At 36.2% G+C, this 18268-nt stretch overlaps 1 protein-coding gene across 4 annotated transcripts in view; it reads left to right on the forward strand.

Annotated features, from left to right (window-relative positions):
• The window catches only part of CDK17 (cyclin dependent kinase 17), a 238046-nt gene that overhangs the window by 207417 nt on the left and 12361 nt on the right, over positions 1–18268 (forward strand). For all 4 annotated transcript variants that reach the window (XM_053716948.1, XM_053716950.1, XM_053716951.1 and 1 more), the window contains 4 exons: positions 7260–7357; positions 7600–7705; positions 9759–9801; positions 15384–15474. In XM_053716948.1, coding sequence (XP_053572923.1) covers positions 7260–7357; positions 7600–7705; positions 9759–9801; positions 15384–15474 — 338 coding nt within the window. The remainder of the gene's footprint in view (positions 1–7259; positions 7358–7599; positions 7706–9758; positions 9802–15383; positions 15475–18268) is intronic.

The following is an 18268-nucleotide window of genomic DNA, read 5'->3' on the forward strand; positions in this document are numbered from 1 at the left end:
CATCAGTAAATTGAAAGAAATTGTATTCATATTATCTGTGAAATAAAGTTTTAAATGGATGTACGAACATGAACATTTTTTAAGTAAATCAGTAAAATCTGACATATTTTGATATAAACCATTATATCTATATTTATTACAAGTGTGGGGTAGTATATGCAAAGCTTTGTTTGATGAAAAAATGAACAGTTGATCTAGAAATACATAGCTTCAAAGTGGCATTTGTTATGCTCCTGTACAGTAGAAACAACAGAAAAAAGATTTTGGTGAGCATAAGTACATACATATTTCAATACATCAACATAAATTTTGCACTGATTTGTTTTTATCACCAGATCAAAATAACTTTCAGACTTGTTATAAAACTGTTGCCCTAGAGTTTATCTTGTTTTTGGAAGATAGGCTTGTTTTAGTATATTTTAGAGCTTTGAGCACTGGACTGGCCTTACTTAGCCAAACTAGACCAGAATAGATTAGACTGTAATAGGTCAGCCTAGTTGATATATATATGACACATTAAAGTGGATTTCTTTCATGTAATTAGCAAGAGTCCATGAGCTAGTGACGTATGGGATATACATTCCTACCAGGAGGGGCAAAGTTTCCCAAACCTTAAAATGCCTATAAATACACCCCTCACCACACCCACAATTCAGTTTTACAAACTTTGCCTCCGATGGAGGTGGTGAAGTAAGTTTGTGCTAGATTCTACGTTGATATGCGCTCCGCAGCAAGTTGGAGCCCGGTTTTCCTCTCAGCGTGCAGTGAATGTCAGAGGGATGTGAGGAGAGTATTGCCTATTTGAATGCAGTGATCTCCTTCTACGGGGTCTATTTCATAGGTTCTCTGTTATCGGTCGTAGAGATTCATCTCTTACCTCCCTTTTCAGATCGACGATATACTCTTATATATACCATTACCTCTGCTGATTCTCGTTTCAGTACTGGTTTGGCTATCTGCTATATGTAGATGAGTGTCCTGGGGTAAGTAAGTCTTATTTTCTGTGACACTCCAAGCTATGGTTGGGCACTTTGTTTATAAAGTTCTAAATATATGTATTCAAACATTTATTTGCCTTGACTCAGAATGTTCAACTTTCCTTATTTTCAGACAGTCAGTTTCATATTTGGGATAATGCATTTTAATTTAACATTTTTTCTTACCTTAAAATTTGACTTTTTCCCTGTGGGCTGTTAGGCTCGCGGGGGCTGAAAATGCTTCATTTTATTGCGTCATTCTTGGCGCAGACTTTTTTGGCGCAAAAATTCTATTTCCGTTTCCGGCGTCATACGTGTCGCCGGAAATTGCGTCATTTTTTTGACGTTATTTTGCGCCAAAAATGTCGGCGTTCCGGATGTGGCGTCATTTTTTGGCGCCAAAAGCATTTAGGCGCCAAATAATGTGGGCGTCTTTTTTTGGCGCTAAAAAATATGGGCGTCATTTTTGTCTCCACATTATTTAAGTCTCATTATTTATTGCTTCTGGTTGCTAGAAGCTTGTTCACTGGCATTTTTTTCCCATTCCTGAAACTGTCATTTAAGGAATTTGATCAATTTTGCTTTATATATGTTGTTTTTTCTCTTACATATTGCAAGATGTTCCACGTTGCAACTGAGTCAGAAGATACTTCAGGAAAATCACTGCACAGTGCTGGAGCTACCAAGCTAAGTGTATCTGCTATAAACTTTTGGTATCTGTTTCTCCAGCTGTTATTTGTATTGCATGTCATGTCAAACTTATTAATGCAGATAAAATTTCCTTTAGTACTGTTACATTACCTGTTGCTGTTCCGTCAACATCTAATTTTCAGAGTGTTCCTGATAACATAAGAGATTTTATTTTTTAAATCCATTAAGAAGGCTATGTCTGTTATTTCTCCTTCTAGTATACATAAAAGTCTTTTAAAACTTCTCTTTTTTCAGATGAATTTTTAAATGAACATCATCATTCTGATACTGATAATGGTTCTTCTGGTTCAGAGGTTTCTGTCTCAGAAGTTGATGCTGATAAATCTTTGTATTTGTTCAAGATGGAATTTATTCGTTCTTTACTTAAAGAAGTGTTATTTGCATTAGAAATAGAGGATTCTGGTCCTCTTGATACTAAATGTAAACGTTTAAATAAGGTTTTTAAATCTCCTGTAGTTATTCCAGAAGTGTTTTATCTCCCTGATGCTATTTCTGAAGTAATTTCCAGGGAATGGAATAATTTGGGTAATTTATTTACTCCTTCTAGACGTTTAAGCAAATTATATCCTGTGCCATCTGACAGATTAGAGTTTTTTGGGACAAAAATCCCTAAGGTTATGGGGCTGTCTCTACTCCTGCTAATGTACTACTATTCCTACAGCAGATAGTACTTCATTTAAGGATCCTTTAGATAGGAAAATTGAATCCTTTCTAAGAAAAGCTTACTTATGTTCAGGTAATCTTCTTAGACCTGCTATATTTTTAGCGGATGTTGCTGCAGCTTCAACTTTTTGGTTAGAAGCTTTAGCGCAACAAGTAACAGATCATAATTTTATAGCATTATTATTATTCTATAACATGCTAATAATTTTATTGGTGATACCATCTTTTGATATCATTAGAGTTGATGTCAGGTATATGTCTCTAGCTATTTTAGCTAGAAAATCTTTATGGATTAAACTTGGAATGCTGACATGTCTTCTAAGTCAACTTTGCTTTCCCTTTCTTTCCAGGGTAAATAATCATTTTCGTTCCTTTCCTCACAACAAGGAACAAAAGCCTGATCCTTCATCCTCAGGAGCGGTATCAGTTTGGAAACTATTTCCAGTTTGGAATATATCCAAGCCTTATAGAAACCTATAGCCAGCTCCTAAGTACCTATGAAGGTGCGGCCCTTATTCCAGCTCAGCTGGTATGGGGCAGATTACGTTTTCTTCAAAGAAATTTGGATCAATTCCGTTCTTAATCTCTGGTTTCAGAAACATTGTTTCAGAAAGGTACAGAATTGGCTTCAAGTTAAGGCCTCCTGCTAAGAGATTCTTTTCTTTCCCGTGTCCCAGTTAACACAGCAAAGGCTCAGCATTTCTGAAATGTGTTTCAGATCTAGAGTTGGCTGGAGTATTTATACCAGTTCCAGTTCTGGAACAGGGGCTGGGGTTTTATTTTATCTCTTCATTGTACCAAAGAAGGTCAATTCCTTCAGACCAGTTCCGGATCTATCATTATTGAATCGTTATGTTAGGATACCAACATTCAAGATGGTTACTGTAGGACTATCCTGCCTTTTGTTTAGCAAGGGCATTATATGTCTACAATAGATTTACAGGATGTGTATCTGCATATTCCGATTCATCCAGATCACTTTTAGTGTCTGAGATTCTCTTTTTAGACAAGCATTACCAGTTTTGTGGCTCTACCGTTTGGCCTAGCCTCAGTTCCAAAGGTTCTCGGTGCCCTTCTTTCTGTAATCAGAGAATAGGGTTTTGGTATTTCCTTATTTGGACGATATCTTGGTACTTGCTCAGTCTTCTCATTTTCGAAGAATCTCATACGAATCGACTTGTGTTGTTTCTTCAAGTTCATGGTTGGAGGATCAATTTACCAATCAGTTCATTGATTCCTCAGACAAGGGTAACCTTTTTAGGTTTCTAGATAAATTCAGTGTCTATGACTCTGTCCTTGTCAGACAAGAGAAGTTTAACATTGATATCAGCTTGTCAAAACCTTCAGTCACAATCATTCCCTTTGGTAGCCTTATGCATGGAAATGTTGGGTCTTAGGACTGCCGCATCAGATGCGATCTCCTTTGCTCGTTTTCACATGCGACCTCTTCAGCTCTGTATGCTGAACCAATGGTGCAGGGATTACTCAAAGATATCTCAATTAATATCTTTAAACCGATTTTACGACACTCTCTGACATGGTGGACAGATCACCATCGTTTAGTTCAGGGGGCTTCTTTGTTCTTCCGACCTGGACTATAATCTCAACAGATGCAAGTCTTACAGGTTGGGGAGCTGTGTGGGGGTATCTGATGGCACAAGGGGTTTGGGAATCTCAGGAGGTGAGATTTCCGATCAATATTTTGGAACTCCGTGCAATTTTCAGAGCTCTTCAGTCTTGGCTCTTCTGAAGAGAGAGTTGTTCATTTGTTTTCAGGTAGACAATGTCACAACTGTGGCATACATCAATCAAGGAGGGACTCACAGTCCTCTGGCTATGAAAGAAGTATCTCGAATTTTGGTTTGGGCGGAATCCAGCTCCTGTCTAATCTCTGCGGTTCATATCCCAGGTATGGACAATTGGAAAGCGGATTATCTCAGTCGCCAAACGTTGCATCCGGGCGAATGGTCTCTTCACCCAGAGGTATTTCTTCAGATTGTTCAAATGTGGGAACTTCCAGAAATAGATCTGATGGCTTCTCATCTAAACAAGAAACTTCCCAGGTATCTGTCCCGGGATCCTCAGGCGGAGGCAGTGGATGCATTATCACTTCCTTGGAAGTATCATCCTGCCTATATCTTTCCGCCTCTAGTTCTTCTTCCAAGAGTAATCTCCAAGATTCTGAAGGAATGCTCGTTTGTTCTGCTGGTAGCTCCGGCATGGCCTCACAGGTTTTGGTATGCGGATCTTGTCCGAATGGCCTCTTGCCAACCGTGGACTCTTCCGTTAAGACCAGACCTTTTGTCTCAAGGTCCTTTTTTCCATCAGGATCTGAAATCCTTAAATTTAAAGGTATGGAGATTGAACGCTTGATTCTTGGTCAAAGAGGTTTCTCTGACTCTGTGATTAATACTATGTTACAGGCTCGTAAATCTGTATCCAGAGAGATATATTATAGAGTCTGGAAGACTTATATTTCTTGGTGTCTTTCTCATCATTTTTCTTGGCATTCTTTTAGAATACCGAGAATATTACAGTTTCTTCAGGATGGTTTAGATAAGGGTTTGTCCGCAAGTTCCTTGAAAGGTCAAATCTCTGCTCTTTCTGTTCTTTTTCACAGAAAGATTGCTATTCTTCCTGATATTCATTGTTTTGTACAAGCTTTGGTTCGTATAAAGCCTGTCATTAAGTCAATTTCTCCTCCTTGGAGTTTGAATTTGGTTCTGGGGGCTCTTCAAGCTCCTCCATTTGAACCTATGCATTCATTGGATATTAAATTACTTTCTTGGAAAGTTTTGTTCCTTTTGGTCATCTCTTCTGCCAGAAGAGTTTCTGAATTATCTGCTCTTTCTTGTGAGTCTCCTTTTCTGATTTTTCATCAGGATAAGGCGGTGTTGCGAACTTCTTTTGAATTTTTACCTAAGTTGTGAATTCCAACAACATTAGTAGAGACATTGTGGTTCCTTCATTATGTCCTAATCCTAAGAATTCTAAGGAGAAATCGTTGCATTCTTTGGATGTTATTAGAGCTTTGAAATATTATGTTGAAGCTACTAAGTCTTTCCGAAAGACTTCTAGTTTATTTGTTATCTTTTCCGGTTTTAGAAAGGCCAGAAAACTTCTGCCATTTCTTTGGCATCTTGGTTGAAATCTTTAATTCATCTTGCCTATGTTGAGTCGGGTAAGACTCCGCCTCATAGGATTACAGCTCATTCTACTAGGTCAGTTTCTACTTCCTGGGCGTTTAGGAATGAAGCTTCGGTTGATCAGATTTGCAAAGCGGCAACTTGGTCCTCTTTGCATACTTTTACCAAATTCTACCATTTTGTTGTATTTTCTTCTTCTGAAGCAGTTTTTGGTAGAAAAGTACTTCAGGCAGCGGTTTCAGTTTGAATCTTCTGCTAATGTTTTTCATTAAACTTTATTTTGGGTGTGGATTATTTTCAGCAGGAATTGGCTGTCTTTATTTTATCCCTCCCTCTCTAGTGACTCTTGTGTGGAAAGATCCACATCTTGGGTAGTCATTATCCCATACGTCACTAGCTCATGGACTCTTGCTAATTACATGAAAGAAAACATAATTTATGTAAGAACTTACCTGATAAATTCATTTCTTTCATATTAGCAAGAGTCCATGAGGCCCGCCCTTTTTTGTGGTGGTTATGATTTTTTTGTATAAAGCACAATTATTCCAATTCCTTATTTTATATGCTTTCGCACTTTTTTCTTATCACCCCACTTCTTGGCTATTCGTTAAACTGAATTGTGGGTGTGGTGAGGGGTGTATTTATAGGCATTTTAAGGTTTGGGAAACTTTGCCCCTCCTGGTAGGAATGTATATCCCATACGTCACTAGCTCATGGACTCTTGCTAATATGAAAGAAATGAATTTATCAGGTAAGTTCTTACATAAATTATGTTTTATCTACATTAGACAACCCACTCTTTAACTTAAAGGGACATTGTGCATACATTGTAAAGTAAAAAATAAGATAGCATACAAATTTTCAAGTTCATGAATTTGAGAAGCGTTGCTGGGACAGCTTTAGAGAAGGGCAGAGTCATATATATGGCAATCACACCCACCAATCAAGCCGACATCACATGCAAAATGATCAGCATCTACAATTATACATAGTGTAAGTACTGTATTTTCCGTCAACGTGCGCTATTGCCCATGATCGTGCCCACAGTAGCATTTGCTAAACACCACTAGTTGATCCGTTGTAAAATGGAACTTCTGAGTGGAAACCTAATCCAATGTATGAATATATAAAAAAAATAAAATAAAAAAAACCAACAACATACTATTCAAGTCAGTGCCTCTTGCTTGCTGCCACTTCAGTGTTTGTGCTTCAGCAGTCACAAGTTATATTGAGCCCGGGACACCACCTTACACTAGTGGTGATGTCATCACCTCCCCCGGAGCATGCACAGTGCAGAGTCAAAAACAGGGCACGAGCTTATGGAGTAAGTGTACCATGCATATGCTTGTAACAATACAGGGTTTTGTTTGAGGGATTAAAACGGACTATTTGATAGACTAATAGCAAAAATGTTCAGTTTTAAAGATATTAATTAGGGATGTTGAATTTATTTAAAAAAACAAACAAAATGAATGTACACTGTCCCTTTAATGTATAAGTAATTGTTACTAGTTATGTTTGCTTGCCACATATTGGTAAGAGTAGTGAAGGTTTTGTTTTCCTTAAGAGTAGACATTTCCCTGCCTTTAAATTTGACAGAGAACATAAACTTTGGCACTAATACAAGTAAGTGTATGTATGTGTTTATGAATATATAAATATATATAAATAATATTATTTATTATCTAGCTGTGCATAACTGGTATGTGACCTTGCACACTCATTCTTGTCTGGATCTTCTTTTCCTCCGTTTCTCATGAAGGGGTGTTGGCTGTATATTTTTTGAAATGGCTTCAGGAAGACCTCTGTTTCCTGGTTCCACAGTGGAAGATGAGCTTCATTTAATATTCCGACTTCTAGGTAAAACTATGTCTATATTATACAGACTTTCTTGTTAATTATGTAAAAAAGTTTTAGACCGATTATGCTTAGAAATTCTGCTTTATGTTTTTTCTAATTTGAAAATTAAAAATAAATCTATTACAGTTGCTTTATGAATGTACTTTAAGCTGAAAGTAACCTAATCATTTTGTTCCTGGACATGTAACATAGGCATAACCGGCAGATTATGTCCAGTTAAAAAATGCATTTATTTTCCTTAGGCACTCCAAATGAAGAAACATGGGCAGGAGTTTCTTCAAACGATGAATTCCGAAACTACAATTTTCCCAAGTACAAACCTCAGCCTCTAATCAATCATGCACCAAGGTATTGATTTGATCCCGAGAGCTTTTCTTTCCTCAGGAGTTCTGCATTACCCAATAAGAAAATAATTCTGTGCAGTCTTATTGCTGCTCAGCAAGTTAAAGCCAATAATGTTACCTACTGGGGATATAATGTAGCTTTTCTGTATTTCAAAGAGAATAAACTGTGTAAAAGCTCTTTTATTTAATAACTTACATTGTTTTACTCCCAATAGGGAGATATACCATAATGAGATTGTAAAACTGTGTTGTTGGTTGGAATTTTTACCATTAGTAAAATTTGGATAATTATCAATTTTATGAAGATCTTATTCTCTGTAAACTGAACAGATACAGTTTGACTCATATATGTGCTCTAATTTAGAGGTTTGTTTCCAACTCAAGTTAACAAACAGATTTGACAAGTGAGTGATAGATTGCTCTGCAAGGCAAATACTTTGCATTAATGGAATGTGTTGGTAACAGGTGGCCGTTTCCCACTGGGTGAAGATGGCCCTGGGTGATTTCAGTTTTTCCGTTTACCGCTTTCTCTGCCACCGTGTTACATATTTAAAATGATACTCATCATTGTATGCTACTTTATTGTAGTGAATTATTGTTGTTTTGAATCTCTTTAATAATGCTGATGCTTAGTACCATTTATTCCTTTGTTGTATTTAAATGGACAGTCAGTGCTACAGCAAATGAATTCCACTTTTTTATATTAATTTATGGAACACAGCCAAATTGTTGCACAATGTTTTTTGGCTGCCGTAAGTGTAAATAACTTTACAGAGGTGGAGTATTTTTTCGTTTAAGTAATAAAAAAAACAGTAAATACTGTACCACAGTTAGCACATAGTCGTAGGTTACACCACATGTAAACAAAGCTGTACGTATCGGTAAGTATGTAGCAGTCAGTTTTACAGTACTTGTTTTGTAAATAAAAGAAAGCTATAAATGTTGTACCGTACTGCAGCTCTAGATAAGTATATACACTATTCTACTCCTCTTCTGGTCTTTTTAAATACTTTTGTGCAAGTGTCTACACTTTCTACTATTAAAGGGACAGTCTACACTAAATGTGTTATTATTTAAAAAGATAGATAACGCCTTTACTACCCATTCCCCAGCTTTGTACAACCAACATTGCTAGACTAATATACTTTATAACCTTTAAACCTCTAAATTTCTGCCTGTTTCTAAGTCAGTATAGGCAGCCTCTTAATCACATGTTTTTTTTTTATTTGCTTTGCACAACAGGAGACTGCTAGTTCATGTGGGCCATATAGATAACATTGTGATAACGCCCAAGGAGTTACTTAAGATTTAGCACAACACAGTACTAAATGCAAATCAATAGATAATAAATAAAAAGTCATGTGATCAGGGGACTTTCAGAAGAGGCTGAGATGCAAGGTAATCACAGAGGTAAAAAGTACATTAATATAACTGGGGAATGGATAATAAAGGAATTATCTATCTTTTAAAACAATACAAATTATATTGTAGACTGTCCCTTTAAAGGGACAGTCTACTCTAAAATAATTAATTTTTAAAAAGATAGGTAACACCTTTACTACCCATTTCCCAGCTTTGCACAACCAATATTGTTATACAAATCTACTTTATAACCCTTTAAACCTCTACATTTCTGCCTGTATCTAAGCCACTACAGACTGCCTCTTATACCAGTGCATTTTATAGCTTTTCACAGTAAGACACTGCTAGTTTATGTGTGCCATATATATGACTTTGTGCTCACTCCCATGGTGTATATTCATCTTATTGGCTAAAATGTAAGTCTGTAAATAGAACTGAGATAAGGGTCAGTTTGCAGAGGCTTAGATACAAGGTAATCACAGAGGTAAAAAGTATTTAATATAACAGTGTTGTTGATGCAAAACTGAGGAATAGGAAAATAACAGGATTATCTATCTTTTTAAACAATAACAATTTTGGAGTAGACTGTCCCTTTAAGCCCTAGATGTTGTACTTTCCTTGCTTTATACTCACTGTGAATCAATAAGCATTTGTTATATAGTTCTTAATATTTTCTATTATTGGCTTTTTTCCAGGTTAGACTCTGAAGGCATTGAATTATTAACGAAGTTTCTTCAGGTAATTATTATTTTACTTAGTTTAACGCTGATGTATTATTTCAGACATGCTTCAAAACATAATCACCTAGATTACGAGTTTTGCGTTATGAGGGGTGCGGTGCTAATGAGCAGTTTATGCTCACCACTCACCTACAGACAGCGCAGGTATTACGGGTTTCTACAAACCCGGCGTTAACCGCAAAAAAGTGATCGTAGAGCAAAATTTAGCTCCACATCTCACCTCAATACCAGCGCTGCTTACGTTAGCGGTGAGCAGGTAAAACATGCTCGTGCACGATTTCCCCATAGGAATCAATGGGGAGAGAGCCGGCTAAAAAAAAAAACTAACACCTGCAAAAAAGCAGCGTCAAGATCCTAACGCAGCCCCATTGATTCCTATGGGGAAATACTTTTTATGTCTACACCCAACACCCTAATACGAACCCCGAGTCTAAACACCCCTAATCTTATACTTATTAACTCCTAATCTGACGCCCCCAACATTGCCGACACCTGCATCATATTATTAACCCCTAATCTGCCACTCCGGACACCGCCGCCACCTACATTATACTTACGAACCCCTAATCTGCTGCCCCCAACATCGCCGAACCCTACATTATATTTATTAACCCCTAATCTGCCGCCCCAATGTCACTGCAACCTAACTACATTTATTAACCCCTAATCTGCCACCCACAACGTCGCCACCACTATAATAAAGTTATTAACCCCTAAACCTAAGTCTAACCCTATCCTTAACCCCCCCTAACTTAAATATAATTACAATAAATCTAAATAAAATTATTACAATTACCTAAATAATTCCTATTTAAAACTAAATACTTAGCTATAAAATAAACCCTAAGCTAGCTACAATATAACTAATAGTTACATTGTAGCTATCTTAGGGTTTATTTTTATTTTACAGGCAAGTTTGTGTTTATTTTAACTAGGTACAATAGTTATTAAATACTTATTAACTATTTAATAACTACCTATTTAAAATAAAGACAAATTTAACCTAAGTTACAATTACACCTAACACTACACTATAATTAAATAAATTAACTAAATTAAATACAATGAATTACAATTAAATAAAATTATCTAAAGTACGAAAAACCCACTAAATTACAGAAAATAATAAAATAATTACAAGATTTTTAAACTAATTACACCTAATCTAATCCCCCTAACAAAATAAAAAAGCCCTACCCTACACTAAATTACAAATAGCCCTTAAAATGGCCTTTTGCGGGGCGTTGCCCCAAAGTAATCAGCTCTTTTACCTGTAAAAAAAAAAAGTACACCCCCCCAACATTAAAACCCACCACCCACACAACCAACCCTACTCTAAAACCCACCCAATAACCCCTTAAAAAAACCTAACACTAACCCCTTGAAGATCACCCTACTGTGAGACGTCTTCACCCACCCGGGCAGAAGTCTTCATCCAGACAGCATCTTCTATCTTCATCTATTCGGCGCGCAGCGGCTCCATCCTAAAGACATCTGACACGGAGCATCCTCTTCATCCGGAGTCTTCTTCAACAATGACAGTTCCTTTAAGTGACGTCATCCAAGATGGCGTCCCTTCAATGCTGATTGGCTGAATTCTATCAGCAAATCGGAATTAAGGTAGGAAAAATCCTATTGGCTGATGCAATCAGCCAATAGGATTGAAGTTCAATCCTATTGGCTGATCCAATCAGCCAATAGGATTGAGCTCGCATTCTATTGGCTGTTTCAATCAGCCAATAGAATGCAAGCTCAATCCTATTGGCTGATTGGATCAGCCAATAGGAATTTTCCTACCTTAATTCCGATTGGCTGATAGAATTCTATCAGCCAATCGGAATTGAAGGGACGCCATTTTGGATTACGTCACTTAAAGGAACCGTCATTGTTGAAGAAGACTCCGGATAAAGAGGATGTCTTGAAGATGGACCCGCTCCGCGCTGGATGGATGAAGATAGAAGATGCCGTCTGGATGAAGACTTCTGCCCATCTGGAGGACCACTTCTGCCCGTCTGGAGGACCACTTCTGCCGGCTTCGTTGAGGACTTCGGCCCGGTTGGCTGAAGACTTCTCAAGGGGTTAATACATTTAATATAGTGGCGGCAACGTTGGGGGCGGCACATTAGGGGTTAATAAATGTAGGTAGGTGTCGGCGATGTTAGGGCCGGCAGATTAGGAGTTAATAATATTTAAATAGTATTTGCGATGCGGGACTGCGGTTGTTTAGGGGTTAATATGTTTATTATAGTGGCGGCGATGTCCGGTTCGGTAGATTAGGGGTCAAAATATTTCTTTTAGTGTTTGCGATGTGGGGGGCCTCGGTTTAGGTGTTAATAGGTAGTTTATGGGTGTTAGTGTACTTTTTAGCACTTTAGTTATGAGTTTTATGCTACGGCGTTGTAGTGTAAAACTCTTAACTACTGACTTTAAAATGCGGTACCAGGCAGACTCGTAATACCGGCGCTATGCAAGTCCCATTGAAAAAAAGAGGATACGCAATTGACGTAAGTTGATTTGCAGTATTTCCGAGTCTGGCCAAAAAAGTGAGCGGTACACCTGTACCTGCAAGACTCGTAATACCAGCGGGCGTTAAAAAAGCAGCATTGGGACCGGCCAACGCTGCTTTTTAACCCTAACGCAAAACTCGTAATCTAGGTGAATGTTTGTGATAAATAAATGCAGCTGTTGTAGAGAAATAAAGAGCAGTATTTCTTCTCATTACATCTATATTTTCAAGTCCACGGCAAGCACCATTATTATTATTATTATTATTATTATTATTATTATTATTATTATTAATATTTTAAAACATACTCTGTCATTTCAAGGAGTATTAGACACTGGCTAGATGTACAGCAACATTACATTTTCCATGAGCTTTAAACCCAAGTGAAATTATTTGATGTGTGTAAATAGCGCAGTTACTGTTTTATTTTTTGGTTGTCCTGCTATTGTGTTTATTTACACTGCTATGTAGATCTGGATATGTATAATTATGTAAAATGAATGCCCTGACCATTGTTCCTAGAGTGCAGTACAACTGCTGTATTATAGCTGGGTATTTTTCACTAGAAGGAAGCTTTATAATCAGTTTTTAAATTCCCAGGCAAGCTGTGTATATCTCACTGTGATTGTATGACTGTCTAGAGGTGTTGTTCTGCCACTCTTATGTTAAATGTATATTACAGAGTATATTAACAGATGTTAATATAATTTTGTTCTTTGTTGGATCAAAGTGTTTTTTTGTAACACGCATATACAGCTTAAAAATACGTTCCTTTGTTTGCCAAATGTTTTTATTTTCATGCTTCTATAGGCATGTCTCTGTCTACCAATAAACTTGCACATTTATCCAGTCAGTAATTAGTTAAACTGTGGGAACATTTGCACACAAACAATTTCTTATCTTTTTTTAAAAAACATTTTAATACCATTGCTGTTCTTTTTGTGGGTAATGTTTCTGTAAGATTAATAAATTCCCTGGTAAACCACGAAAGCCATTTTACCAAACGCAAAAGATGTAACCTAATTGTTGAGGGACAAAATCATTTTCTAGCTAAGAAGCAACAAATGCACGATAAAAAGACAATGCAATAGCACTCCATGTACGAAGCAGCGTAAGCGCTCCGGAGCCCTTACAGGGCAGGTCCGCACATGCAAGCCTGCTTTCTGCAATGTAGATTGCTGCTTTTCACACTCTTGCACATACAGAGCTTGTGAAGAGAAATCCCTGTGAGCTTGCTCGCGACCAATCACGTGAGTGAAGGAGCGCACATTACACACTCAGAGGACAGTGTGATGATGCAAATGGGCCAGTGGACGAACAGATCCGCTGCCCGTATACAGCAAAGGCGTGCAGACAGCTTCTCAAGTTGAGAAGCTGTTCGCGCACCTTTTAATACTTGGGCCCTTAGTCTGAACAAATTTCAGTTATGTCTATTTCCTCTCCCCTTGTATCATGTGACAGCCATCAGCCAATCACAAATGCATATATGTATATTCTGTTAATTCTTGCACATGCTCAGAGTAGGAGCTGGTGATTTAAAAAGTGTAAATATACACATTTTGTTAATTGAAGTACATTGGAAAGTTGTTTAAAACTGCATGCTCTAGCTGAATCATGAAAGTTTAATTTTAAACTTGAGTCAAAATCATGAGTGATCCAAGAAAGTTTTTCACAAGGGATCCTTATTATAGTTTTGATATCTTGAAATTTTGGTGGTCACCGGGACCATCTCTTTACTATGTGATTTCTATGATACATCAAACTATGGTAGTGCTGTTAATTCATTGTTACCACCGAAAAGTTTATGCAAGAGAAGGCAAATTGTCAGTATATAAATAGAGACCTCATTCTGAGGATGAAAACTCTCAATGGTATTTCTGGTTACAGCATTTAGTCATCTGACTTTTTTAATCATGACAACACAATTCAAGACAAAACAAGCACAAAATCAAAAACTCTTTAATAGCTGGAGACTTGATGAAAAAAAGGACTACAAAAGTATTTTGTAAATGTCAAGAATCCAAGGCACAAATATACTTAAGTAATAGATCTCGTAAATATACAGACTGGAATCCAATTGTGCTATCCCAGTGAAGACAGAAGACGCTGCCATCAAATATTTTTAAACTTCAAACTTTCAAAATAGTTTGTACTCTGATGCATTTCTTACTTTTGTAAAAAGAATATCCTGATGAGACTTTTCCAATTAAAGGGTTAAAGCCATCTAAAATTGATATTAAAACTACCAGGAAATGTATGTCTATCTGTTTGGAAATAACTTATCTTCAAGGAACAACTCCTCACTGACTGATAGGGACAGCTACCACATTTTTATTGGTGGTCTCCACAAATTATGAATAAAATGTATGTAACTAAACACTACATGATCAATTTTTCAAAAAGCAAACAAGGTAATCTTATATAAATACTCCCTTACAAAACACTTTAAAGGGACATTGAAGTTAAAATGTAAAGTGCATAATTCAGATAGAGCATGCAATTTTAAACAACTTTCCTGTTTACTTCTATTATCAAATTTGCTTTGTTCTATTGGCATCCTTTGTTGAAGAGTAAACCTAGGTAGGAATGATAGGAGCTTAGAAGCATGCGTGTGTCTTTAGCATTCTATGGCAGCTGTGTTTGCTATAAACATTGTTTGAAAAACACTACAGCCAGAATGCTAAAGACATGTGCACGGTCCTGAGCTCATCCAGGATTACTCTTTAACAAAAGATACCATGAGAACTAAGCAAAATTGATAATAGAAGTACATTGGAAAGTTGTTTAAAATGAAATGCTGTATTCACTTAATTAGTTTAATTTTGACTTTACTTTCCATTTAATATGTAAAGCTTATACAAAAGATAGGGTATAGCAGATAGAATGTATAATGGAGTTCCCATTACCTGACACAAAAGGGGCGAACAGGTGGTCGGATAAACAAAAATCTTAATGTCTCCATAACATGCAGTCTTTAACAGTGCAATTTATTGTGATTATGACAGTATGTTTATTGTCCTAGAGGTGTAAACATTGAATATGATCATTGCCTTTTTTTTCTCTTTTCGTTTTAGTATGAATCTAAAAAGCGAATTTCAGCAGAAGATGCTATGAAGCACGCCTACTTCAGAAGTTTAGGAACAAAAATAAACAGCTTGCCAGAAAGTAAGTATGCTAATTTAAGTATACCATTATAAATGTGTGTATATGTATGTACTGTATATGTGTGTGTTTATGTATATATATATATGTATTTATTTATGTATATGTATATATATATATATGTATATATATATGTATTTATTTATGTATATGTATGTATATATATATATATATATATATGTATGTACTGTATATGTGTGTGTTTGTGTATATGTATGTATTTATATATGTATGTACTGTATATGTATGCATTTATTTATGTATGTGTATATGTATGTACTGTATATGTGTGTTTGTGTATATGTATGTATTTATTTATGTATGTACTGTATATGTGTGGGTTTGTGTATATGTATGTATTTATGTATGTGTATGTGTGTGTGTGTGTGTGTATATATATATATATATATATATATATATATATATAAGTATTTATGTATGTACTGTATATGTGTGTTTGTGTGTGTATATGTATGTATTTATTTATCTATGTGTGTATATGTATGTACTGTATATGTGTGTGTATATGTATGTACTGTATATGTGTGTGTTTTTGTATATGTATGTATTTATTTATGTATGTGTGTGTAAATGTCTGTGTTTGTGTATATGTATGTGTGTGTATATGTATGTACTGTATATGTGTGTGTTTGTATGTATGCATTTATGTATGTGTGTGTATATGTATGTACTGTACATGTGTGTATATGTATTTATGTATGTGTGTGTGTGTGTATATATATATATATATATGTATTTTTCTTTCATGTAATTGGCAAGAGTCCATGAGCTAGTGACGTATGGGATATACAATCCTACCAGGAGGGGCAAAGTTTCTCAAACCTCAAAATGCATATAAAAACACCCCTCACCACACCCACAATTCAGTTTTACAAACTTTGCCTCCTATGGAGGTGGTGAAGTAAGTTTGTGCTAAGATTTCTACGTTGATATGTGCTTCTCAGCCTTTTGAAGCCCGATTCCTCTCAGAGTACAGTGAATGTCAGAGGGATGTGAAGGGAGTATCGCCTATTGAATGCAATGGTTTTCCTCACGGGGATCTATTTCATAGGTTCTCTGTTATCGGTCGTAGAGTTTTTATCTCCTACCTCCCTTTTCAGATCGACGATATGCTCTCATATTCCATTACCTCTACTGATAACCGTTTCAGTACTGGTTTGGCTATCTGCTATATGTGGATGGGTGTCTTTTGGTAAGTATGTTTTCATTACTTAAGACAATCTCAGCTATGGTTTGGCACTTTATGTATTTATATAAAGTCCTAAATATATGTATTGTACTTATATTTGCCATGATTCAGCTTTTCAGTATATTTCCTTTTTGCAGACTGCCAGTTTCATATCTGGGAAATGCATTTTTTAGGAAAATGTATTTCTTACCTGGGGTTTAGTCTCTTTTTTTCAAATTGACTGTCTTTTAAATTCGTGGACAGAAGTTTGTGTCATTCTTGGCGCAAGATTTTTTTTGGCGTGAAGTTACCTTCGTTGACGCAAATTTGTCATTTCTGGCGTCTTAGTTGACGTCTAGCCTTTCACAAGGTTGCGTCATCTGTGACGCGAGTGTGTCATTTCCGGACGTTTTTGGTGCCAAGAAATATTTTTCTGTTTGTGTGCATCATACTTGGCGCCAAATATTTTCATTATTTAAGACCTCATTCCTATATGCCTCTTGCCTTTTTTCTCTATCAGAGGGCGATGCATTTTTTCCAATTCCTGAAACTGCCATATAAGGAAATTGATAATTTTGCTTTATATGTTTTTCTTTTCTCTTACATTTGCTAGATGTCTCAATCTGATCCTGTCTCAGAAATCACTGTTGGAACCCTGCTGCCTGATAACAGTTTTACCAAAGCTAAGTGTATTTGTTGTAAACTTGTGGAGGTTATACCTTCAGCTGTGGTTTGTAATAGTTGTCATGATAAACTTTTACATGCAGGGAATGTATCCATCAGTAGTAGTTCATTACCTGTTGCTGTTCCCTCAACATCTAATGCACAAGATATACCTGTAAATTTAAAATAATTTATTTCTGATTCTATAAACGTAAAAGGTCTTTTAAAACTTCTCATAAAGTTGATGAAATTTCAAATGACCGGCAACATGCTGAATTATCCTACTCTGATGAGGATCTATCTGGTTCAGAGGATCCTACCTCAGATATTGATACTGACAAATCTTCTTATTTATTTAAAATGGAGTATATTCGTTCTTTGTTAAAAGAAGTGTTGATTACTTTGGATATGGAGGAAACTAGTCCTCTTGATATTAAAACTAGTAAATGTTTAAATTCTGTTTATAAACCTCCTGTGGTTACTCCAGAGGTTTTTCCAGTTCCTGATGTTATTTCTGATATGATTTCTAAAGAATGGAATAGGCCTGGTACTTTTTATTCCTTCTTCAAGGTTTAAAAAATTGTATCCTTTGCCAGCAGTTTGGAGTTTTGAGAAAAAATCCCCAAAGTTAATGGGGCTATCTCTTCTCTTGCTAGACGTACTACTATTCCTATGGAAGATAGTACTTCTTTTAAAGATCCTTTAGATAGGAAAACTTGAATCTTATCTAAGGAAAGCCTATTTATATTCAGGTCATCTACTCAGGCCTGCAATTTCTTTGGCTGATGTTGCAGCTGCTTCAACTTTTTGGTTGGAGACTTTAGCGCAACAAGTATTGGATCCTGAATTGTATAGCATTTTTAACTTGATTCAACATGCTAATAATTTTATTTGTGATGCCATTTTTGATAGCATCAAAATTGATGTTAAATCTATGTCTTTAGC

The sequence above is a fragment of the Bombina bombina genome, chromosome 6, assembly GCF_027579735.1.
Source record: "Bombina bombina isolate aBomBom1 chromosome 6, aBomBom1.pri, whole genome shotgun sequence".
NCBI lineage: Eukaryota > Metazoa > Chordata > Amphibia > Anura > Bombinatoridae > Bombina > Bombina bombina.